At 43.5% G+C, this 24,190-nt stretch overlaps 2 protein-coding genes across 8 annotated transcripts in view; one reads left to right on the top strand and one right to left on the bottom strand.

Moving 5' to 3' along the window:
• ccdc85ca (coiled-coil domain containing 85C, a) overlaps positions 1 to 13,200 on the top strand; it is a 52,078-nt gene extending 38,878 nt beyond the window's left edge. The window contains exons 3-7 of one of the 6 annotated variants that reach the window (XM_015350394.2): positions 288 to 314; positions 5,261 to 5,362; positions 9,670 to 9,765; positions 10,500 to 10,598; positions 11,071 to 13,200. In XM_015350394.2, the coding sequence (XP_015205880.1) occupies positions 288 to 314; positions 5,261 to 5,362; positions 9,670 to 9,765; positions 10,500 to 10,598; positions 11,071 to 11,160 (414 nt within the window). In that variant the 3' untranslated portion in view covers positions 11,161 to 13,200. Of the gene's footprint in view, positions 1 to 287; positions 327 to 5,257; positions 5,363 to 9,669; positions 9,766 to 10,499; positions 10,599 to 11,070 lie in introns of all 6 variants that reach the window. The other 5 variants (XM_015350392.2, XM_015350393.2, XM_015350391.2 and 2 more) reach the window with 5 other exon arrangements.
• Positions 13,201 to 13,679: 479 nt separating this feature from the next.
• On the bottom strand, positions 13,680 to 23,962 carry ccnk (cyclin K). 2 transcript variants are annotated; one of them, XM_006632126.3, is made up of 11 exons: positions 23,779 to 23,962; positions 20,703 to 20,959; positions 20,106 to 20,187; positions 19,716 to 19,847; positions 19,181 to 19,286; positions 18,176 to 18,233; positions 17,737 to 17,906; positions 17,112 to 17,344; positions 16,468 to 16,501; positions 16,048 to 16,119; positions 13,680 to 15,192 (listed from the first exon to the last, which is right to left on the bottom strand). In XM_006632126.3, exons 2-11 carry the CDS (start codon positions 20,897 to 20,899, stop codon positions 14,588 to 14,590), a joined length of 1,689 nt encoding a protein of 562 aa, XP_006632189.1. In that variant the 5' UTR covers positions 20,900 to 20,959; positions 23,779 to 23,962; the 3' UTR covers positions 13,680 to 14,587. The 2 variants fall into 2 exon arrangements, with proteins under 2 accessions (XP_006632189.1, XP_015205876.1); XM_015350390.2 differs by lacking the exon at positions 23,779 to 23,962 and adding an exon at positions 23,374 to 23,728.
• Between the last annotated feature and the right edge of the window lie 228 nt (positions 23,963 to 24,190).

Here is a 24,190-nt window from a genome sequence, read left to right as displayed (position 1 = left end):
GTTATTATTGATCGCTTGTCTTATATCTGCATTTTAAAATATTGTCATAATGTTTAAGTGTTTCCAGCTGTGTAAAAAGGAGGAACTAGAGCTGTCCATCTCTGTCTTATAGCTTTAGATGGTTCTAATTGTCCTGGGTCACCTATTGTTTTTGTGTCAAAAGGTGAAGTGTGCCATTCTTACAGCGCCCGTAGAAGCGCGTGTGGGATGACTATCACAGACCACATGATTCTGTTCAGCCTTGACGTTAGGAGGCTGCAAACTAACTGTGTTCTGTTCCCTCCTAGCCCCGTAACCGCAATAGTTTACCAAAGGTACTGACACAGGTAAACACTCGGACTCACCTGGGGGGCTTGCATATGGCTTGGTTTTCATCCTGGGTGCTGGGCTTTAAATTATGTTTGCCTTTTTTTTACTAATATTAACTGTGAGACGCTTTTATCTTGCACTTTATCCAATGGTAAGCTGGCAGTAGCATGTTAATAGATATGAACAGTGTATTTTCTCTGTGCTCCTCTGAGCTGGAGAGCATGTCTGTCTCTTGCACTGTGAAGGTAAGTGCTGTGTCTGATAGAACGTGTGTCCTCGGTTACCTGTTGCACTGCAGAGCTGCATGTAGCTGAGTTTCCACCTCGGAGTGATGTAAATTATTAAACAACAGCAGCGAAGGTGGACACTGCTGTTAATAATGAATGATAGATAAGATGAAGTACAGTATGTGGTATTAAAGAAGCCATTAGAATTTTTTATTTTTGTCGTCTTCTCCCTATGCCATTTTCTTATTTTAAACTGCTTGCAAAATAAACACTATCTCCTTTCTTGAAGCAGCTATCTTGCATGTACAGGTTTTCTTTTTGAAAATTATGCCTTACAATTCAACAGTAGTCACATGTGACTTTTTAAAACATTTTATTAATTGCAAATACAGAGTAGACATCAATTCTGATCTTTTGCTATGCAGAAATGTGATCTGCAAAGTTGGACAACAGTATGAAACAGGAAAGTAACACTATCTGGTTGTCTGACAATGTAATATATATATATAGTATATTATGATAGTAATTTAAATATCCCCTTGAATTTTTATAGCGCTGTTCATCTAAAAGTGCTTTAAATGTAGAAATTCATTCACCACTGAAATGCAGCCCCAACTGGGCCAGTAGTCACACTGCAGAGCAGACCAGGTGGGGGAATGACAAACCAATTTGCCAGATGGGTTACAGAGGCTATGCCGTACGACCCTAAAGTACTATATACCCAGGACACCCTCACTCTCCTCTCTTGAACAGTGCCATGAGACCTTTATTGACCAAGATGTCAGGACCTTGGTTTGACAACGCACCCAAAGGACAATGTTTTTCTTATTCAGAGCACAGTCTTCCCGGTCAGTTTACTGGAGGTCAAAAGTCTGCCATAGAAGCTACAGTATTTGACTTTCAAGCACTGACTGCTGATGAGACATATTGAACCTGGAGTCTCATACATGCAAAACATGTGCTCTGCCTCTCGGTTACATATACTGTGAAAGTATTCTCTAGCTCAGTCCTGGTGCTGCAGGTCCACAGACCTGCTGGTTTTCATGTCAGCTTGGTTATTTACTTAATTGTAACCTTACTTGAACTAACATGTTTCCTGATTGAAACATTTGCCAGTTTGTTTCTACTCAATAATGTGGAATTTTATGTCACTTATGAACAGCACAGATGAAGAGGCAACCTCCAACATTTTAATAGCTGAAAACAATCAGATTGTTTGAATTGATCCCATAATTCCCATAAAAGTCAATTCAGGGTTCAGCTGTGTAACGTAGAGCTGGACTGGAACAAAAACTGGCAGGTGTGTGAGCCTTAAGGACCAGGACTGGGATTCCTGATCTAGGTGATAGTGCAGCAGTTACAGTGTGTGATTTTGAAGTATCTTGATAACATGCGGTTTGTAAAAATCAAACGTGATGCATGGTGTCAATGAATACCAGCACTCTTGCAGTGGTTGGTCAAGAACGATCGGAGGTGTTTAGGCCCAGACATGGACTGTGTGCTGCCAGGGATGTGGACTGCTCCAGAGAATGGTTGTCTGAATAAACCTGACAGGAACCGTCACTGGACACTTTTACTAGAACGCCATCAACCGGGCGGTTAGCCTCAAGGAGCTCGAGCCTAAACCTTCAGACATTTTTAGACCTGATTGTCTGGTGAGAGTCTCCCATTAGCAGCACTGATAAACAGCTGGTTGTGTTGGCTCAAGAGCTAGACAGGCACTTTTTGAAGTCCAGGAGTTTTCCAGGAGCTTCACACAAGAATGTGGATGGGCTGATTAGTATCCCAGAAATAGCTAAAAAGAGCAGATCTTTTACTGAGCTACATCATCACAATCACTACACCATTAAGTTCTAAACATCTACAGTGAAATAAAGCAAAGAGCTTTAGAAGTCTAGAGCTGTCTCCGATAGCTGGTGGAGTAACACTTACTTTGAGACAAGCGGAAGAATTTGGTTTGAACTCTGTTGTTAAGTGGTTTAGTCTGCTGCAGTAGGCTGTCCATTTAGAGAACTTTCAGCTGGCTTTCTCCTTTCTGCCCACACTCCTATTTTAATGATTCATTTATAAACATTATTATCATTATTATCTGTAGTAGTAGTAATTGTTCGGTATTCATCACTCTTGTAAAAATTTGGTTTTGAACATGGATGCTGTTTCCAGTAGTTAGGATCAGAGATGACTTTGACCTTCAGCGGCGTTTTGGCAGCAGTAAGGGAGGAATTCTGCTGTAGTAAACAGAGAAGCCCCAGAGACAGCCTGTCTGTGCCTCCCTGTTGAGGTTTACATCTGAGTAAGCCAGCCACACCTCTGTTTACCCAACCCTGTGATAAAACAAATTGTTTGGAGAAATACAATTCCAATCAAACTGTTTATCCACTCCTGCTGCACCCTGAACAAGGCCATACCATTCCGGCCATAGAGAAGCTGGCAGCCATGCAGGGTGTATTAAAATTATTCATGTTGCTGAAGCTTTCTTACTGCAATGCACAATAATGCTAATTCAACAGAGGGAATGAGTGCTGCCCTTCTTTGGTCAGGTCCCAAGGAAGGGTTCCATTGGTGTGAAATCTGATCCTGCTTTTGGGAAGTGAGTGAAGGTGCTCAAACGTCACATCGCACAAATGTTTTCTTTTAGATCACAGCCATCAGAGGGAACAAACAATTCATATGTCATTGCATGTCTCGCATGCGCAGAAATCCTCTCTTTTTAATTCTTCCCTGCATCTTCTTCCTTTGTTTTTTTAACCACATACTGTAGTATGATGACTCCATCATTAAAGGCCTATTCATTTCCAGCAATTATCAGGCCTGCGATTTTAGAGTGAGTGACCATGAGTTTCCTGCATGGTCTTTCAAGCTGTTTACTGGCAAGATCTCATCCATTTAGTCTTATTAAATTGCCACTTACTGAGAAGTAAGGAAGAAGAAGGACCAGCCAGCCATCTGCCTTTCAAAATGGCCAAAGTCATTACAAGTCGTTAGAAATGGATTAGGTTGTCCCACACAGTATCAGTCTTTGGTTTTAAGCACCGATACAACATGAAAATGGCTAGTAAAAATGAAGAGGGATTACACTTTTATTATGTAATTTACTTAACCAATAATGATGTTTCAATACAGACTAAGAGGCTTGTGTGAGCTGAACTAGATCAGTGGAGAAATTCTCCTGACTGTATGACATTACAATTGAGGCATTATGTTAGGAACCTGAGATACATTTACACACATTGTTCAAAATAAATCGGTCCCTCTGCTGTTCTGATAAATCAAACAGAAAAGTCGCTAGGTGCTACAGGGGTGTGCGAGTCTTGTGTTTCTGATATATCATCCTCTAACCCAATACTTAATGCAAAAATGTGCAGCATGCAGAAGATGTATTGACAGAAATTTCTTAGGACCTAATTGAGCTGTATTGTGCAAGTTAGTCAGCAATGACTGTACTGAGTGAGGACCTGAACCCTGAAGCCCCAGCTGTTTCTGCTCTGAGCTTGCCTGTCCGCATCAGTGAACGCAGCCCTCATGCGTCACTAGTTTATTTGGGTTGTTCTTCTGCTTGTGTGACTGAATGGAATTTGTTTTGGGAAATGGGATTGGGAATGGGATTTTTTTAGTTTTATGGGGCTCAAATGACATTTCTGTCATAATTTTGTCTTTCTTAAAATATCCTATCGCCTTATTTTAACAATGTAAAGACCAGATCAAATAATTTGGCCCTTTTTACCTTAACATCACAAGCTGCACTTATTATTTTGGCCCTGAAAGTAAAAATAGTCTGTCTCTGCATCTTCTGTTTCCTCCTGTGTGGGTGATCCTGCCGCTGCGTGAGCGGTGCCCTTTCCCAGAAGGCTGCTCTGGGAAAGGGCTGGGTGTTTCAGCTGGATGAGTTCAGCAGTGCCTGCAAGTGCACTTTGTAGGGCCACCCGCTGAGGTCAGGAGTGGCATGGCTTTTCCTGACCCCAGCGGAGGAGAGCGTGTCATGTGGGCTGACGGGCTGAGCGGCGCCCCCTGCCTGTCCTGCTCCGCGATGAAAGCGGCCTGATGGAACCCAGCTGTTCTGGCCTCTCAGCCAGACTCAGGCCTCCTGAACCAGTGAGGGGGGTTTTCCCCCTCGGGAGCCCTTGTCAGCCTGTACGATATGCTGTGCCTGTTTTTTATAGACTGTTATGTTTACTTTTCTTCAGGACCCTTCGATCCATTTTGAAGCACAGCAGCTCTGCAAACCGAGCTCTCAGCATGTCGATGGGCACGAGTGCTAAAAGCTTGTGATCAGGGTCAAGGCAGCATGCTGGCTCTTCACTTGCTCAGTACTACTGTTAAAAGGAATAAATGGGGATCTTTGTACCTGCTTCATCTACATAACTTTGATCAATCTCTTGCTCTACCACATGCCGAGAAGCAAACAGCCATGTTTTACGTTTTGGGATGACATCATAGTCAGAATAGCACTGACAAATTTGGATGCGGCATTTTGTAATTTTGTGGCACAAGTTGCACCTTGCCCAGTAAATGGCAACCTGCTTGTGCGTGCAGGTATCGATTTTCCTTCGCCTGTTGTGTCTGTACTCCTCCACATCTTGCTGTTTGCTGCTTGTTCTTTATGGACGCCCTCGTCGGTGACGACTGGGGTCTCCTCTCAGAGAATGGAGATTTGTCCGAGTAATAAGTACAGAAAGTGGCCAGCAGTGACCGACGGCGTGACCTGTTGCATGTTTCCACAGCAGAGCAGCACTGGAGACCTGAAGACCCTTCGGAAAGGCTTCTCCCTGTACCACTCGGAGTCCCAGCTCTCCTCCCTGCCCCAGTATCAGGAGCCGCTGCAGAACGTACGTACCCATCAGCTTCCCGCTGCCTGTCAACTCCCTAACGAGGGGAGGTGCTGGAGGCGCAGTCCTGGCCTGCTCCACGAAGCCTGCCGTTGGGGCTCAAGAAACACGCTCCAGCCTAAAAGAGTTATCTCCATAGATTTCAATTTCACATGAATTAGACGTTTTTCCGATTCGAAGAACACTGAGCCTATATTTGAGAGCTGGCGACCATGGCCCTGTAGCTGCCAGAGTGCTTTCTGGAAGAGCTCACCAGCGGGACAGCACCACCATGAGTGTTCTGGAAAGCAATCTGAGCAGGAATTGCTCTCTGGGACACGTTCTTTTCTTACAAGGGAAGTCCGGTCAACTGCGTATCGAAGTTCAATACTGCTTTGGGTCTGTCAGATTGCACTTTGCTTGTTTGCCTTCTGTCTGAATAAGAAATCAATCGAGGGCCTCAGTCTCCTCTCTGGAGCTGGGACTATCGTTAACAGCGTTTTATTTGTAGATTGATAAGATATGAGTTAGTCAAATTTATTTTTCATGCCTGTTCAAATCTTAAACTTCTTAAAGCCCAAATCTCTGACTCATACCTGTGTGTACGTTAGAGGCGTGTTTGTACTGATTTATCGGTTCATAGGATGTGGAGCTATTGAAAGAAGTAACCTGCACAGACACTTATTTACACTGGCATTAGGTACAGTGTAACAGTACAAAGACAAAACCAGGACCGAGGACATAAAAAAATGTGAAAAATTGAATGGTTTCTGCATACACTTATACTAATTAAAAATGTATACTTTACCCTGGAAATGTAATTTAAAGGGGCTTCATAAACAATTTCATGACACAGTAGCTGAAACCTCCATGTGGAATTCAGAGTGGTCTTGGAGACACTGAATGGAGAGCTCGAGGTTTTGTTAAATCCTAATAACTCTGTACAATCTGAAAATTACTCTGCTGGAGACCAGGCTCCTTGCAATGGCCACAGAGCCTTCTTGGGTGCAGAACCACTGAACATTATTAGAAATCTATGTTCATCTTATCTTAAGCAATCTCTCATATAGCTTTTGGTTTATAGTGGTATTAGTTGGTGATCTTTCAATAATCTTTCATGGGTGTTACATCTTTTAAATCCTTATCATAAAATCATACTAATTCCTAATAGTATAACTTAGGGACTGAGGTAGATTTCAGTTCTTCCAAAATTCAAACTCCTTGTATGTGAAATGTAATTGTTTTACATGAATCAAAAGGAATAAATAACAAAAATACTATTGGGATTGGACATGGATGGGAAAGGTTAGAGGGATACAAAGAATATCACAGCAGCAGGTAATCTGAGATTTATGTCACAGCTAAAATATTAAATGTGACAAAATTATTTTTATATTTTTATAATATTAATAAATAAAAAGTAGACCAGATAGCAGCAAGGAAATGAAAGCACAAATTTCCAAACTGAATCCTTTTACAATCTCTGATATTTCATTCTTATGCTTTTGATGATGGTATAAAATAGTCTATTTTTGCTTCATGATTCTGGGTTCCATGGAAACGATAAACTGGTCTCTAGATTATTCCTAGTTGTTTAATCATGAACTAAAACACATGGTAGACTGTTCTAGCATTAATTACTGCCCAGGAGGAGTCGTGCAGTGCTGTGAGTATCGTTGCACAGCTTTAAGACAGATCATTGTCATATGATCAATGTGATATTTTGATAAACTAGTATAATACCTCCTTAGTTTTATTTCCAGGCCTGAGGTTGTGAGATTTGTTGAGACACAGGTTTTACCAGAGTCCATCAGGGATAGATGCCACTTGACTCGGTTACTTCCTAGCCTTTAGGCACTCTGTGGGGACACAGCCTCAGAGAGCGAAACCAGATTGGGGTTTCACTGCTGAAACGTCCTGCACATCAGTTGTTTCATAGTTTTCTAGTTGAGTTCCAGTGTGGCTGGGACTTCCTTCTGTTCCTCCCTGAAGTAATCCTGCTTCTTCTGAAAGGCTATCAGGTGCCAACTGGAGCAGTGAGCTCCTTTTAAACTCATCTACAGGCATCAAAGCTCAGCCCACACAAATACTGCACTGTGGGCTGTGTTTACTGGAGAGAATCAATTAGTGCATTGTGTTTTTGTCGTGGTCTGAGCAGGGCGAGAACAGTGATGCGCTGGCTTTTGAAAGACAGACAGGCAGGCCCTTGAGTAACAACTCGAGCTCCAGTGATTCACATCTTGTATCCATAACTTTGAGCCTCCACTGCTAAAACACCACTGTGTTCACCACACCCCCATCCCTGTCTCATTCCTGTCCAGAAATGAGGCAGTTTTGCTCATGATGAAAATATGAAAATACTGCATATGCACGTTGTAGTTGAACAGGTTAGAAAGAGCTCTATTGCATATTTTTCTTTCTCTCTTGGAGAAATCTGTGGGGTGCCAAAAATGTGTTTTTTTTCATTCCATGTGGTTGGTTATCATTGTAATAGCTTGTTTTTCTCAGTAGACATGTCGGGAATATAGAACAGTGCATGGCGCATTGTTGATTGTCCGTAGTTGGTGTCTACTGAGCTTGCAGGTGTGAGTTGCCTCGATTCTTCTACATATCCTCTGTAACAGGGCTGAGCATTTACAGAGGCGTACTGTCTTATAAACATGACAGGGGTTTTGCTTCATTACTTTTATCAGCAGTGGAGAGTCATGGAAAGAGCTGTGGGGAGATTTTAGACAGTATTTAATACAGCCCTGACATACTTTACCAAGTCTGCGCTCTTGGAGAAAACTGGATCGCTTTGTAACTCGAGTGGATGATATTATGGTTATTTACCAAATGTAAAATAAATTAAGGCATTTTAAATTTGACTGCAGAATACATTTAGCATGCTCAGGACAACGTGATACAAACCCCGGCATCTCAGTTGTTTAAGCTCACTCTTGTGCTGTCAGAGCAAGTTAGTTTTGTCTTCTTGAGTATCGTTCAGTTTTTTGACTGGGTATGTGTAGATTATTGTGATATCTTTGGGAGCTGTGCACAGAATTATGCTGCGGTGAACCAAGCAGCCATGAACATGCTCTCTGGTCCACTGCTTCTCTTTGCTTCATCATTGGCGTGAACAAACTTAAGGAGTTCTTGTGAGAACCTGAGAGAACCTGTACAGCCAGCTTATAATGCACACTAATGCAGGATAATTACAGAATCACAAGGAAGGTTAATGGCACAGATGTGTTTTACAAATCGTAGGATCACAAAGACCTCCCTGAGAGCTCTCTACCCTACCCCTTCCAAAGCTTAAATGCTGTAGCTGTTCAGAAGCAATTCAAAATCTGATTTTGCTGTTTGTATCAGCGAAGAAAGGTCATAGGGTGTTCACAGTACACTGCTCCTTTCGAAAGGCCTGGTCTGGTGAGCTTCATGTAATGCTTTAATGAAAGATTGGTGTTTACAGTTTTGCATTTAAGAGCTAATAGTGCATATTTTAAATTGGACCTTTATCAATTTAAAAGCTGTGCCAGTTCACCAGAATGATTTTAATAGAGATTTAATTGAAAATTTGCCTCTGGCCCTTTTTGTACTTTCAGTCACTGCTTGGTAATCTTTTTCACATTTGTTTTTGTAAACACACTGTCGACTCAAATGAAAGAACACATGCAACACTTCTCCAAAACAAATCCCTAGCTTGTCCAGAGGCCACACAGAGCACCAGTGAAGGAATTTCAGTTAATTGTTTTTAATTTAACGGAAGAATACCACTGAAAGGCTGATTCCACACATGGGCTCGTGAGGGCTGTGTGGAGAGAATCGATTCACTGTTGTGCTGCGCTGTGGCCTGAGCTCAGAGAGGGGGAGTAGAAATTATGATTAATTAGGACTGTTGCTCTTGTGGGATTCATTTGTAAACAGCACTGGAGGTTCTGTTGCATAAGCGGTTTCATTTTTTACTGTAATTGTGAAGGAGGATGAAGAAGTATTTCCATTTTTGTCCTACTAATGTATATTTTCTGTAATCATGTACAGCCAACATACCAAATTGTGCTTTAACATGTCTGTAAATACATTCAGAATCTTATTTATCTCTCTTCTGAGCTCTTTGTCCTTCTTAGTTCGCTTCCTCATGTCTCGTATCTTTGTCCTTTTTCTTCAAGCGGTGGTGCTCCTGCAGACCTGCTGGGTTGGGAAGTGTCTGTGGAAGAGACTCATAGTGCTGCTTAGTTGAGTACAGTGTAGTTGAGTTTGACTGGGTGCTGAGGAGGCATGGCCCAGCTCACTGGAGTTCACATGACCTGTGACCTGTGAACCCTGACCCCTGTGTCTTGTCTCTGCAGGGCTCAGCCCGACTATGCTCTGGAGACCCGGCCTTGTCCACCACAGGCTACCTCCCTTCTGCCCAGAAGCCAGAGGCTGTGGTACATGCCATGAAGGTGAGATATTTCAGCTTTGTCCGTGAATAAATGTGAATAAAGATTTTAATTTAAAATAACAAAACAAAGTCTTTAAAAAAAAACATGTAGTTTAATAGCGACAACTCTTAATTGTATAAAATTCAGTTCATGTTTTCTCAGTTAAGACCTGCTTTGTGAACCCAAGTCTTGGCATTAAACACCAGGGGTAGGGGTATACTTAAATGCCATATTTAGCAGCTGTTTATTTTGAAAAGTCTGTTTTATAGGTCTGTAAGATACAGTCAGTAATTAGTCTGAGGTATTTCAACACATTCTGATTAACCTTTAGAGAGCAGTGGCAGGGGTTATAGTTTTCTTTTTGCAACCAACCATTTTGCAGGTTTATAAACTATTGGCTGAGAGCCAGATAGTTAAACATTGTTTCTCTTTCGCATTTATTGCTGCAGTATCTTAAAGTTAAGTCATGCTGTAACAATGAGCACAATCCTGGGTTCCTGTAGTTCAATAAAACTGCCACCAAGTCTGCCACCTGGTGGTGTTTTAGAGAATGTCAAAAATCTCCCATTATAAAAAATCAACAGCTTTATTACATTAGCAGCCTGAGCTCATGACTGCAGTGCACACTAGTAGGACATTAATGGATTGTGAATTGGCTTGTGGGATATTATTTCACTTGAAATACTGTTGCTAATTACTAAAATAAACGTACATCATTTTCATAAGTGAAAGATTTCCATCTGTTGAACTTGAAGGTCCTTGAAGTTCATGAAAACCTTGATAAACAACTTCCCGAGGATTATGAGGAAGACCTGAGTGAGAAGGAGAAGGCTATTGTTCGCGAGATGTGTAATGTAAGTGTGGCTAAATACAGTTTTGTCTCTGAGATGTGAGAAATATCACTGTACAGTAAGAGCCTCAGATGGACCTGCACAGGGAAACTGCTTGTGTGACTGTCGCGGTTCTGCGTGGGCTTGTGCCCTCCACCGCTACACCCCACCAGTTCGTCCCACGAACCCGGGTCTCCGGTGTGACGCAACAGGGAACCAGCTGAGTGAGCTAAAGGAGACCTCCCTCAGCCCAGGTGGCTGAGGTCCCTGCTACGCGCAGGGAGGGCGATGACGTCACCGTGTCCGAACTACAGTTTCACAGTGACACGGGGTCTGGAGTTCGCAGTGCTTGCTTAAGGTCAATCATACTTCTTGTAGTGGTGATTTACAGTGTGTATACCCAATGTTCAGATATTGCTCAAGAGCCTATTGAAAGAGAAAGGTTTTTTGTTTTTTGTTCTGCGTATGTTAGCTGACGTTTGCCTTTTTTTCACAGGTGGTTTGGCGCAAGCTGGGAGATGCTGCCGGCTCCAAGCCATCAATCAGGCAGCACCTCTCGGGCAACCAGTTCAAAGGCCCTTTGTAGCTGAATTTCTCTGGAGAGCGCAGAGCGAGGAACAGCGGCTCTGGAACAGGGAACCTCTAACGATGGGCATTCATGTCATCCGCAGTCATTGTCTCCTTCCTGCTCTACCATGACCTCTGCTGACTGCAGCGGAGGACAGGACTACATGTTCAACGTGCAGCTGGACAACTTTACCATCCACCTGTAACAAGCTTGGATGAACAGTCTGTGTTGTATCTGATTAGCCAATGTGTATTTCCTTACTATCACGTATTCAAGACTGGCAGCTAGTTTCACTGGTCGTTCAGACATACTCCCCCCATGTCTGGATTCTGGTTCTGTACGTAAAGAACTAAAAATGTTAAATCTGCTGTGTTTTTCGGTGTTTAAGTGTTAAGTGCTACATTTTTGAGTTGAGTCTGATAATTAGAGCTCAGAATTTGGTTTTGCACAAGCTTTGTGTATTGCACAAAGCAGTGAGGATCTGGCTTAATCAATTGTCTGGCAGAAATCTGCCTGTGATCACTGGTGCATCTGTAAAACACTGTCAGACAGCTCCCTCTGCTTGGAAAGTATATTACCAATATGTAAGTCACTCGTAAGCAAAAACCTTTAGTGGATTATAGAGAATTTTAGAGACATGTTTAAAATAAGAAACCAGAGTTATCTTTATTTAATTCTAGTGTGGTCACACTTGTGTATTATGCCAACTACATTCTGTATTTTGTATTCTGTAGGCCACAAAATGTCATGTGGTGTGGACTTTTTTTTGTCATTTAAGAACATATAAATTTCTAACATAAGAGGCTGCCAACTTTCAACAATGATCCAGTGTGCAAAAGCCTCACAGTTTATAGTACAAGATTAATAAAATTATAGCTATAGGCTGCACTATAAACATTACAACAGATCTGTTAGCTCATTAAAAATTAGAAACATACTGCAATACCAGTCTTCTAAAAAAAAAAACTGTTTCCCAGATTTGTTTGTTTGACAATCGTGAAGTCAGTATTGGTGCACTGCAACTCCTTTGGGTCTTACAGACAACTGAACTGTCAAAGCAGGGTCTATATGAATGAAATTTCTGAACACCAATCTCTAATAAAAATAGCCCAAAACAATGAATCTACTGTACTAAGTTGTAGGCTGCAAAAAGAAGACACTTGATTAATTCATTAGTTTTTTAAAAAAAGATTTAAATGGTTTGTTTAGTCTAAATCACTACCATCCTTCCAAGAGAAGGTTCCGAAAATAAAATTACTGTTTGTAGTTGGATACAAATAACATTTCAGGTCATTTTCACAATGCCGGAGGTCATTTAAACAACCAGAATTTCACGGCTAATGATTTAATTGCACTGAGCCAGTTTATATGGGCAGAGGGCGGACAGGAAGTTGCGTTTGGAGGCCAGATGTCACTGCAGTACTGCACACTTGCAACAAAATAAACAGAAAACATTAAATGGTCTTTATAATTGGTACCTCCTTAAAGTTACTAGATTGACAAACTATATGTATAGTTCAGCTCCATAAGCACTATTTAACCCTAAAGCTTAACAGTTCAATTTAGGGTTGAGTTGTAAGACAGTAGATCATTTATTAAAATTAGAATGACCACCACCGTTATAGACTACAGCACACTTACCCTCAGCTGGGTCAAAAAACATTTATGAAAAAGTGACCTTCTTTTAAACAAACTGCACACTACTGACTTTTTATAAAAAATAATTTGAATACAAAGTGATATAAAGTTTAAATATTTTCATAATGTGACAAATTCTAAACACGATGCTGCTTTTGTGGACGAGATTTTGATTTGGAAATCTGTAAGTTTATTCAAATTCCTTTGTATTTTCTGTATATGTGATACACAAACCTGGAAAGTACAGAATTTTTGTAAATATGGATCCCTGTAGAGTACTTAGCATGCATTTGTAACCTATTTTTTTCATAAGCTGTATTTAGCTGAAAAGGAATGATATTTTTAGCAAGTAAAAAAAACTCAGATATAAGACAGGCCACTTTTAGCTGATTTTGAACAAAATAAAATACTTTCTTTGTACATTTGTGTCTGTCAAACTTCTGCTCACCTCACTGTCCTTATTCAGATTTTTTAGGTTTGCATGTGACTCTGCTGTCTGCTGGCAGTTTGAAAAATGAAACATCAAAATCAAATTGGTGTGATTAACAATCGATTTACAATGAGAAACAAAGTGATGTTATTACCAATATCTACTGCTCTAACTGCAGTGGTGGCATAAACCTGAACACATGACAGCTGACATTTACCTGAACTGGAGGTCATGGCCTCTTCCAGTTAAACTGCTTGTACTGGGAGTAAGTGTATAGATGAACAGACTCATTTATGGATTTATTTCTTCCAACCTGCCCAAAGGTCACTGAGAGATGAAATCTTAGAAAACAGAGAATCAGTACACAGCTCATTGACTGTTATCTAGAGAATACCTTGGGAGTACGTTTCATAAACATCTACAATTGTTTAAAACCATGTTCTGCAAAATAAACATCAAACACGCACGGTCTGTGTAAAAGCAGAAATGTCTTTTAATTTCTTAAACCCATTTTCCTGATATCAACAAAAACAAAGAAGAGATGGAGAGATGACTGGAATGTACAGGAATGTACAGAGGGTAGCAACTACTGTAACTGCCTGAACACTGGCACATGGGCATGTTTGGAATGAGAGCAAAAGAAAAAAAAACAACAGATGAAAAACTAAGATCTCAAAATCCCACTTATCTCTACCACATATAAAACATATTGACATAACATCTTTCGATTAATTCCTCTTTTACAGATCATCTGTCTACTAAAAAGCTGCTCAAAGGTACTGCAGCAAACAGATGCTCACTCACTTTTTCTACTTCAACAGAGGAGACAATCTTGAATATGCCAAAGAAATGAAGAAAAGTTTTTAAAAAAGTCTTGTGGGAGTTCTAGCTTTACAATAATTTCAAATACAACTTTGAATTGAAATGGCAAAAGACAACCCGATTCAGCTCCACTTGAGACAAATCAGCATTTGTCCAGCCTGAAGCTAGTAAGGCAATTCTTTGCATAGGAGTTTAGTCTGATAAGAGCTGAGAAACTGCAGTAACATGCTTTTCTTTCAGGTAAATTCCAGGACAATTACATTTCCTGTGGGGAAAACAGATTGTTCAAAGACTTTACCTTACTAAATTTGAACGATAATTTAAGGTGACTAATTAACCACTTAGGAAAAATCACTATGGGACCACAATACAGGTGATGTGTTCTGTGTCCTGCTTCTTCCTGCCGTGTCAGAACCTGTGAAACAAGCAAAGCCCGCGGAGGCTGGCACTCTGCTTGCCCAAGTCAAGCCACGGCTCTGCAATTGACAGCCCAGCACTTCCTGCTGAGCAACACCGGAAGTCATCCAAACCAGGCAGGCACGATGTCCTCCCGTCTCATCTCATCCAGCCTCCTCTGTTCATCCCGGAGACGGGTGGCATGCCGGGCGGGGGCAGCGGGGGGGGCACCTGCGTCTGCCCACCGGGGGGCCCCGGCGGCGGAGGGTAGCTGGTGGGGGGGATGGGCATCCCTGGAGGTGGCACCCCATGGCCGGGGGGCATCCGCGGAGGGGGCGGGTAGCTGTGATTGTAGCCAGGAGGCGGGTAGGCGGGGGACGGAGGGGGGAGATTAGGGGGAGGATAAGTAGCAGGAGGGGGTGGCACAGGAGGCGGGGGGTTGGGGGGGTAGACGTGCGGGTGGTACTGGATTGGGGGCCCGTAGGACGGGGGCATCGTGCTGTAGGACGGCCCCTCCGTCTTCATCATGGACTGCAGGCTCTGGTAGCCCTCGCCGGACATGTAGGAGCTGGACGTGGACATGCCCATGATGTAGCTGGAGGGCGGCGGGGGCGGCGGGCGGTGTGGCAGCGGCGGCGGCTGGTGAACGGGAGCCTGGTGCGGCGGCGGCGGCACCGGCGCCTTCGGCAGCTCCACCGCGTCGCTGGCGGCGGCCAAGTCGGCCTCCGGTGCCGGCGCGGGTGCGGCGGGAGGAGGCTTCCGCTCTGCGCACAGGAGAAACCCAGCGGATCACGAGCAGAACCACGCCGGGCCAGCATGCACTGGTGTGGGCCTCTAGTGACACCACGGCCAACAGCGCGGCGCTCTTACATCATACAGGCGGCCAAACAAACCAGGAACAAAGCTGTCTAGCAAACCGGTTTCCATAAGAGGAATTGTTTTAATAAGGTAAGGCAATTATCAGATTTGTCTGGAAGGTCAGATAGAGTAGAACATGTTATTCTGGGTCCTTCCGGCGTTATGTAAGTGGATATAGACTACAAGCTAAATAGATACAGCCTTGAAATCCTGTCAAAGACTTGTTGGCTTAGAAGGCAAAGAGCTGCTAAGTGCTCATATTTCTGTGCCATTAATACACAAGAGGAAGTGCGTCAAAATGCTCCAATTGTTTTGTAGGTGTACAAGGCACAGACAACAACAGGGCATGCAATCATCTTATTGTTAAGAGCGCAGAAACGAGAAGCTCGCTGAGTGACTCAATCGGTAAAAAACTCAACACGGGTTCAAGCCCAGGTCACAGTACTAGCTGACTGTGAGAGCTCCCAAGCAGAAGAGCACAGCTGGTTGAGCAGGTATAATAAACATAACTGGCAGTTCTACATTTAGAAAAGCAGAAGGTAAGAAATGAAAGCCAGAGCACCAGGCTTAACAGAAATTGTAGGGGCAGACTAAAGTTACAATGTACTGCACTCAAATAATCCAGAAAGGATAAATACTGAATGGCACCAAGTTTGGGCTCACAAAGACATGTGCTACCTCGTCCTGCATGTTTGCAGTTTCTGCATCGTGTCTCTAGGTGCATGGGTAACACCAGTGCTTCCAAACACGAGGATACTCACCAGGTGGGGGCTGTACACTTGGGAGAGGTGGCATTGGAGTTTCCAAGCGTGGGATTTTAGACCCAACTTGCTCTGGAATGAAGACGGAGAACACTTGTAAATTTATAATACAAGGAAGGAACTGCTGATGCGTAGCTTTTGCATTAGTTAGGCTGAAGTGTGATGCCCATTGTCTACTAAAGTAACATCAGCTTGCCTTGTCAAACTGCTGCAGTTTCACATGCAAACCTGAAAACCTGTCCATCTAATCGCCTGTGAGATCTGTTCTGTAACAGCAAAGCTAAAGGATTCCCCACTAAAAGCAGGGCTAGAAAGAAACTGACCAGTATGAAGAGTCACTTGCCAGCAGAAGCGATTGCAGTCTCGAATAAAAAAAGGTTCTTCGTTTTAAATGTATTATTTTAACACATGCTACATTACCTGGTGCCTTGGGTTCATCTTTTGGAGATACAACCTGATAAAAAAAATGCAACAGTATGTCAGAAAATTCCAAAAACAAAGCCAATTGAGCTTAAGGCCCCTATGGAAAGAAGTAACCTTTTCTGTTAGCTGCTTTAGATCATAGATATCCTGAAAAAAGCAACCTACATGAGCTCTATAAACCTCCTGATTTCTGCCAGCATGGTTGCTTCTAATTACGATGAATACTGTTTTGCACTAACAAAAGCTATACAAGACAAGAAAGCACATTAAACATCAAAACTAAGTTTGCACCAAAAATTACACAACTGGCAAATCTGTTTTTTTTCCCCTTATTCAAGCTAAATACGTCCACAGACCAGTGAAAACCGAGAGGGTCAGCTGTAATAACCATGATCGGTTTGTTTGTTTTTTTTAAATTCCTGCAACATTTAAATATAAATATACAACACGATATATTTGCAGTTCTCAACAGTAAGCCCTCCTCAGTTAAAGACTCATGCAGCTGAACTAAGCCTGTTTGTGGAGGCTTGGTGAATTACTCAATGATGTTATACAGCCGACAAGGAAGTCCAGTCGACAAGGAAGCCCACATGGCCAGAGTGGTCAGGGGTTAAAGCTGGGTGGTTTCGAGAGGGACTGACATGCTGCCTTTTGAGCTGCCGGGGTGGGCTGGCCTGCGGAGAAGCCTTCTTGGGCGGAGGCTGTGCAGGTGGGGTGGGCCCGGAGCTCTGGGGCTGGGGCTGGGCCTGGGGCGGTGGCACAGGGGGCTGTGGCGGCACAGGGGGCAGCACTTTCTCCTTCTCCTGCGCCTGCGGCTGCTGTGGGATCTGCTGCTTCCCCTGGGAGTAAAGATCCAGGATCTGGTGGCAAATATCTGCAGCACAAAAAACGCACGGCAACAGCCCAGGTCAAGGTGTGGCAAACTCTTTCAACTTTCGACACACCTGAAGAAGGCTCCACGGCCGAAACGTTGTGTTCTCTTTCTTCTTTTTTTCAGCATGGAATAAACCTATTACTTGTTCCTTTGCAGCCTACGCATGCTGACGCAGCTACCCACCCAAACTCTTTCAACTAGACCACTGCACCTTTTAATCCTCCTTATATTTGCCCTACTATCCTAAAATTAGTTGAGATCGGAAGCATGTTAACCACCCCCCTCCCCAACAAAATATTAGAACAAAATATTCAGAAACACATGGTTACCCATTTAATTGTAGCCTGAAAAACGTTAGGATAACAATGCACAGATTTCTCCAGACAAACTACCTTCCAGCAGTTCAACTGGAACGTCCTGCACAAACTGCTCCCACCACTTGCGGTATGTCTGCTTGGATGTCCACTCCTGGATCTCAAACTTGCACAGCCGACCTGCCAGGTACATCACAGCCACTGCAATGATCTCCGGCTCCCACTGCAAGGACAACATGGTGCACAAACTGGGGGCAACAGCCCCGGAAACATTAACCATCTGCAGGTGCAAGAGCTAAGGCCAGGCAGACAAGACGAGTACAGATGCAAGGGTCCGCTATACAGCACTGCCAACATAACAGGGATCTTAAACTGGTAAGTCAAAGTGATATTAAAATGATCCGTTTTTGGTAAATCTTAAATTGTTTCTGCACTGCATGACCATTTTAAACTTGAGAAGAATAATGGGTTTACAAAACGTGTACTGATTAAATTTAATAATAAATAAATATTTTACCTGTCATTGACAAATGTCCAGGCCATCTGCACCAACTTCTGTAGTTTATTCTTATCACCTGAAAATATTAAAACAGAATTCTTTCATCTAATAAAATCCAAATGCAAGAGGCTGCATAATGTTATTACATTGTCACACAAAACCACACCCTCAAAAAAAGGTTTCAAACGCATATGCAATACTTCTCCAAGGCATGTTAATCTGTGATTAACAGCCCAAGGAAATACACAATACATTCAAAGTGTCTTTACAGTGCATTTTGAGGACAGGACATTGTCAGCAATACAATGCTTGCTAAAACTGTAGCTGAAAGCCACTGTCAGTGTGGTAATGTTAATACTGCTGCAAGCACACTTGAAGCACTTTCTTGTTAAGACTTGGTTCAAAATTTTATCAACCTAAAGCTAAGCTACAGAGTATGAAAAACAGGGACAGGTTGAAACATTTGTTTAATGTTTCTTGGGGAGATGTACATACTGTAAGTGCTTTTAAGATTGAAGGAAGTGCTTTAGAACTGAAATCAGGATGTTTTTCTTTAAACAAAGGGTGTGGGTCTGTTCCAAGATGTCCCAGAGCCTCTGACTCAACAACAATTAAAGAAACGGTCAGATGAGACCCTTCAATCCATAAGCTGCTTGTGCGCAAAAGTTCATTTCTGTTACCTGATCTCTAAAAAATACCACTACTGTATCCCTGATTTATGACTTTTCGCTACAACAAAGTGTGCAAATTTATACCTATTTTTATCAACAGCAGATTAACAGAAAACAGAGCCAATTAACTAACCTGCAAAATGAAACAATTTTTCCTCAAGTTATTTGGTTGATGCTTCTGTTCAAGGCCACCTACATTTGCATCCCTGTACACAGGTCTAATAGTTCAGTGAAGTATCTCAGGGGCACAAAAGCATTGTCTCAGCTGGGATTTAAACCTTCCAGTTATGAGTCCAAAAACATTGCTCCACATTACTGCAAAAAATAAGACAAATGAAGACCCAATAACTACCTTTCAGCTGTTTCGCATAGCGAAGAAGAAACTGATATGGATGCTCCACTTGCAAGTCAAATTTTATGGTCTGTAATAATATTCTTTCCAGCACCATGACTTCCTCCTGTTGGGAAATAAAACTTCTGTTCTTAGTGCCAGCACACTAACGGGGAATACACCTGCTGAAACAATTCTTGTGACATTTTTATGAGTACAATAGGTAGAGTAGTGAAAAACAGAAGCAGAGCTTAGTTAATGTGCCATATGTTATAATTTAGACCACAGGAAGTCTAAGAGACAGCTACAGCAAAACCACTTTAGAAGCAGTTCCCTTATGATTTGTGAAAGCTTCAAAATTTGTCTTAAAATGCTGTAAATATTAAATATTGGATGCCTGATTTACAGTAAGCGTTTTCATCCTTTATTCTGAATTAAAAAGTACTAACGTCTGCCTATTGTTTGCGCTGCAGGCAGGTGAATTGACAATAACTGTACAGTTCCGGCCACAGGAACAGGCAAAAGCTGTCTGGAAAAAGAATAAACACCAGTTCACCTTTGGGTCGTCTCCGAACTGTGCAAACTGCACATCATTCAATAAGCTGCGAGCGGTTTTAATGATGTCTTTGCACTTCTTCGGGGTCTCCTCCACTTTGCCCGCAAGAAACAGACAACAGGCTCCCGTGACCTACACCCCAAAAACACAGACGTATAAGGACCAGTAAAGACTTCATTCAAGGAATAGATAGTTGTTCTTAAAGGACACATGATGTGCTCTGACAAAATGTGCACATTTTATTAATGACACTTTAATTTTATATTATTTTACATACAATTACCACTTAGTTCTGCTCTTATAATATACTTTAACCTCATTAAAAGTTAGTTCCAAATTACCTAAAAGGAGTGCATGAAAAACAGCATTGATAAACACTAGAATACGTACGTATCTAGGGAACTGTTTGAAAGAATGGAACATGTAGAAGCGGTGAAAATAGATGATCCCAGTCGCCAGTGTGTCATAGTGCCTGATCATGTCATCAAGGAATTAAACAATAAACTGACATCTAGTGAAAAACCATTATGCAGAAGAGAAGAACATAGCGCAGGCAACAAGCTGTGTACTCTCTCCGGAGACACGACAAGACACCGAAATAACACTGTGTATCCGATTATGAGTTTCTTTCCATACTGGTGACTATGGAAAAATTAAAATTGAATTAAAAAAAAAGACAAAAAGCTAGCAAGTCCTAGCAATAATATAACAGCTTTCATCCCAAAATGTGACACGTATCAGAGGGAACCCACTTGACTCGCCCCTGGAATTCCAGATCCAGCTAGGAGCTGCGGTCAAGCTGCACTGGCAGCTCCGCTACACAGCTCACGCAGGAGCGAGACACTGCTTCCCTCAGGGAGGCCACACTGCACTGCCAGTCCGTTAACTGCCCGGCTCGGCGGGTGGAGTCGGAACCTGACACTCCACAAGAACAGCAAAAACACATGGGCAGCCGGCGGCCCCGCGAGGCAGCCGAGGAAAGGATACAGCCCCAGGCGCGTCCCCACGTCGAATATGAACCGGGCTCCCTCTCGCCGGTACCGGGCCTCGGTGGCTGGGTCCAGCCCCTCAGACTGGGAGGGGGTGTGCGCCAGGTCCTTCTTGTCCCAGTACCAGCATGGCTTGATGTGGTCCAGGTTTGCACCAGGCGTACCGGGAGTTGAATTCTCCTTATTTTCCTTCATTTATTAAAAATAATATAACTCACAAGGCAGATCCTTTAAACAGCTCACTGTGCAGCAGCCCTGCAAGTAAAATAAAATCATGTCAGACTGGTGCATAAAGGACAAAATACAACTACTGCTGAAACACCTTTTCTCTTTTCGGCTGAGAACACCCGTCAGCAACAGACGGATAACCTTCTTCTCCACACAGAAGCTCAGCTTCAGACACAAGCCAGCCAGTTCCTCCCTTCTCCAGGGGGATGTTCTCACTTGTTTGTCTGAACTCCTGACAGTGTTTGCATTAATCGAACCAAACTGAGATCTTCTCAGACCTCGGCTGGTCTTGACTGAAGAACTTAGTGCAGTTTGGTTTATTCTGTGCTGCCATCATGGGTTGCTCTTCACGGGCGCCGCGCCTGAAGCGGAGGTGTGGTGTGCACTGGGCACACAGACAGCGCACCGTGTGCCGGAACCAAGGAAAGAACGCACTCCATTACAGGACATGTGTGAGACAGGTAGCAAGGCCATGTCTAATACAGTAAAACTGGTGAATTACTGTTTGCTTCTGTGCTGGGAGGCATCACCCAACAGGGACACAGTGTCCGTTTTCATACTTTTTAACAACGTTTCAATACAGACGGATTTTGACCATGTTTTACTAATACAATGAAAAATTCCAGAAATGTACACAGTGAAGAGTAAAGGACACAGCGAGCCCACACTATCACCTGTGTTTTCAGAGCTGTTACAATTAAGCTACTATAATAAGCTATAATGAATTATAGTAAGCTACAAGGTTTAAAAAGTTTTACAAAGGTAAAAGGCTTTGTGTCAGTAACTGTAAGGCTTTGTGTCTGTAAGGTGCTGGAGAGGGACGTAAAGGGTAATGAAAGAGCTGGACTCATGAGCAAGACTTCGTTTGAGTTCGATGTCCAGCACGGTGCTCTATCACATATAGATGCCGGTTCCATCGCAAGGCCCAGTGTTCTGTCTTACTGTATGTTTTTATATGATCGGCTTTTGTGATGGAACATAATTTCTTAATATTAGGTCTGAGGATAGTGCACATTATCAAAACTTTAACAGCAGTGACTGTTCATCTGGTTGGCAGCGATACTCTTCCCTACCAGCTGCAACAAGACGTAGGACCCACACCACGGCCGTGTCGTTGCGCAGCTTCTTGTGCTTGCCATGCCATGTTAGGACCATGACCACTTGGCCCCCCCCGGCAGCACCCTGCGTCAGTACCGTCGGCCAGAGCGCCCGTCACGTGATTTCACGAGCACCGTTTCAAGCGAGCAATGCGCTGGCCGACCTGTTGGACTGGCCCAGGAGGAAGAACGGTCCTCTCCGAGGTGTCGCTTCGGGCACCTCGTGCGTGAACAAAAACCTGACTCGGCTCCTTTCCGCTTTCTACCCCAGAGGGCACAGGTGTGGTTCACCTAGACGAGGAGCATCAGTGGGAAGGCCTTAAGACGGCCCTGATGAAACACACCCGCGCCAGCGGCAGAATTATATGTCAAATCCAAGCAGCTGACGAAAACACCGAGATGGCAAAAGACAAGAGCAGCAGTAACACACAGGACAGACAGGGGTCTGGTCACCACGCACAGCGAACTGCAAGGCACACCAGCGCTCCCTGTGAACCACAGGAACACACAGCCGCAGTAACTCAGGGATCTCACAGGCGGGTCCTGGGGGGCCTGGCGTCTTCTGTTGTTTTTCCCCCCGTACGAAAAGTCAATTTAACACCTAAACTAATATGCATAAATGTGCCATATATAGGATTTTTAATATAGGCATTTCACAGTCATCCTAAAGGATGACTTATGAAAAACAGGTCTTTAGAGGTACGATTACCAACACACTTGAAAGTCTGGTTTATAATACACCACTCATGCAGTTAATAACATAATTAGACCGCTTAAGCAACAGGAAGAGATTCATGAATGAACCAAACCCCTTAAGCCAGCAGGTAACTGGGCCCTCCACACAGCTGAGGAACAGCACACACTAGAGGGAGTCGCAGTGCGTACCACTTCTCTAACATCTGGACAACGCAAACCTCAGCAACTTCCAACGAGTTCTGAAAGAAATGGCATCTCTCATATGAACACAATATTCTGCGTATTAGCGGGACTGTACGGAGGCCACGCTCCTATCCAGTCAAGACATTTTAACGCCGGCTAACAGTTATTACAGCGCCACAATAATGTAAAAGACGAAAGCCAAAACGCAAGCAGGATTAATAATACAAGATGAATGACAAATCCACCTCAAAAAGCTATAAGAGGCTTATATGTGCATTTATTTCTCAATATCGTTACATTAATGCTGTACCTCTATACGCTGCAGCAGTTACAATAAACAGGGCGTAAACAAATACACGAGGGGTGCATTTCTTCCTTTAAGCCGCTGTTTACAGATTCCATTAAAAAAAAAACCCGTCTCCTGTGTAACGACGCTGCATGATTAGAGATGAGAGAATTGCTTACGACAGTCCGTGACCCTCGAGGAAAACAGCGCGCAACTAAACACAGAAAGCCGATCGGAGCTCTCCAGGTTTCCAGAAGCAGTCACAAAGTGAAACTGAAAACCGGACAGCGCAGCACACCCCGAGCCCCTCGCCTGCACCCCACTTCCCCGCACTGCTCCGCCCGGGGTGCAGAGGCGCCGAGGGCCAGACCGTTTCACAGGGGTACCCCGAGTGAGTAGACACGGGCGTCGTTGAGGAAAGCGTTGTGGGCTGTGTGTGCACAGCTCCGGGTTTTTAACTCGGTTAACTCGTTAGCGCAACGCGCGGCCAGGCGAAGGGACTGCTTCCCACACCACCGACCGGTCAGCGCCTCTCGCTTCAGCCTAGCTGCCCCCAGCGGGGACTGAAACACCGCCGTACACACCTGACGCAGCTGCAAGACGACGGCAGCAGTCTTTATTCCAGGGGAGAAGACCACGGACGTCTTCTGTGTCGGTTTAATCCCACAACAAAACTCCCTCCCGTACAGTGGGCGCCGCCATTTTTGAGACGAACACGGTTACGACAGGCCCTCCGTATGGCGAGCACGGAGGAGGGATGTTTTTTTTGGGTCCCCCGCTCTGATTGACATCCGTGCTGACCAATTAGTAAATGGAAGCCCTTTCCATGTAAGGTAATTCATTCAATGCCAAAGTAAACAGCCAATAGGTGGAGTCAGGAGGCGGGCTTTGATGAGCTGTGTTGTGCAGTCAAACTTAAGAGCCGCCATGTAGTAAGTGACCAATCAAATAAAAGAATAGAACACGTTGTCGCTTCCGCAACCAATCAAAACTGGG

The sequence above is a fragment of the Lepisosteus oculatus genome, chromosome 8 (assembly GCF_040954835.1).
Source record: "Lepisosteus oculatus isolate fLepOcu1 chromosome 8, fLepOcu1.hap2, whole genome shotgun sequence".
NCBI lineage: Eukaryota > Metazoa > Chordata > Actinopteri > Semionotiformes > Lepisosteidae > Lepisosteus > Lepisosteus oculatus.
The sequence above is the reverse complement of the archived record's forward strand: the minus strand, read 5'-3'. Positions and strand labels throughout refer to the sequence as shown.

Excerpts from the sequence above, each read along its gene's own strand:
- ccnk (XM_006632126.3), bottom strand. The coding sequence starts at position 20,899 with ATGAAGGAAAATAAGGAGAATTCAACTCCCGGTACGCCTGGTGCAAAC. Across the intron at positions 19,287-19,715 it reads AGTTCGGAGACGACCCAAAG|GAGGAAGTCATGGTGCTGGA; the intron begins GTGAACTGGTGT and ends ATTTCCCAACAG. Across the intron at positions 16,502-17,111 it reads GGCAGCTCAAAAGGCAGCAT|GTTGTATCTCCAAAAGATGA; the intron begins GTCAGTCCCTCT and ends TTTTTTTATCAG.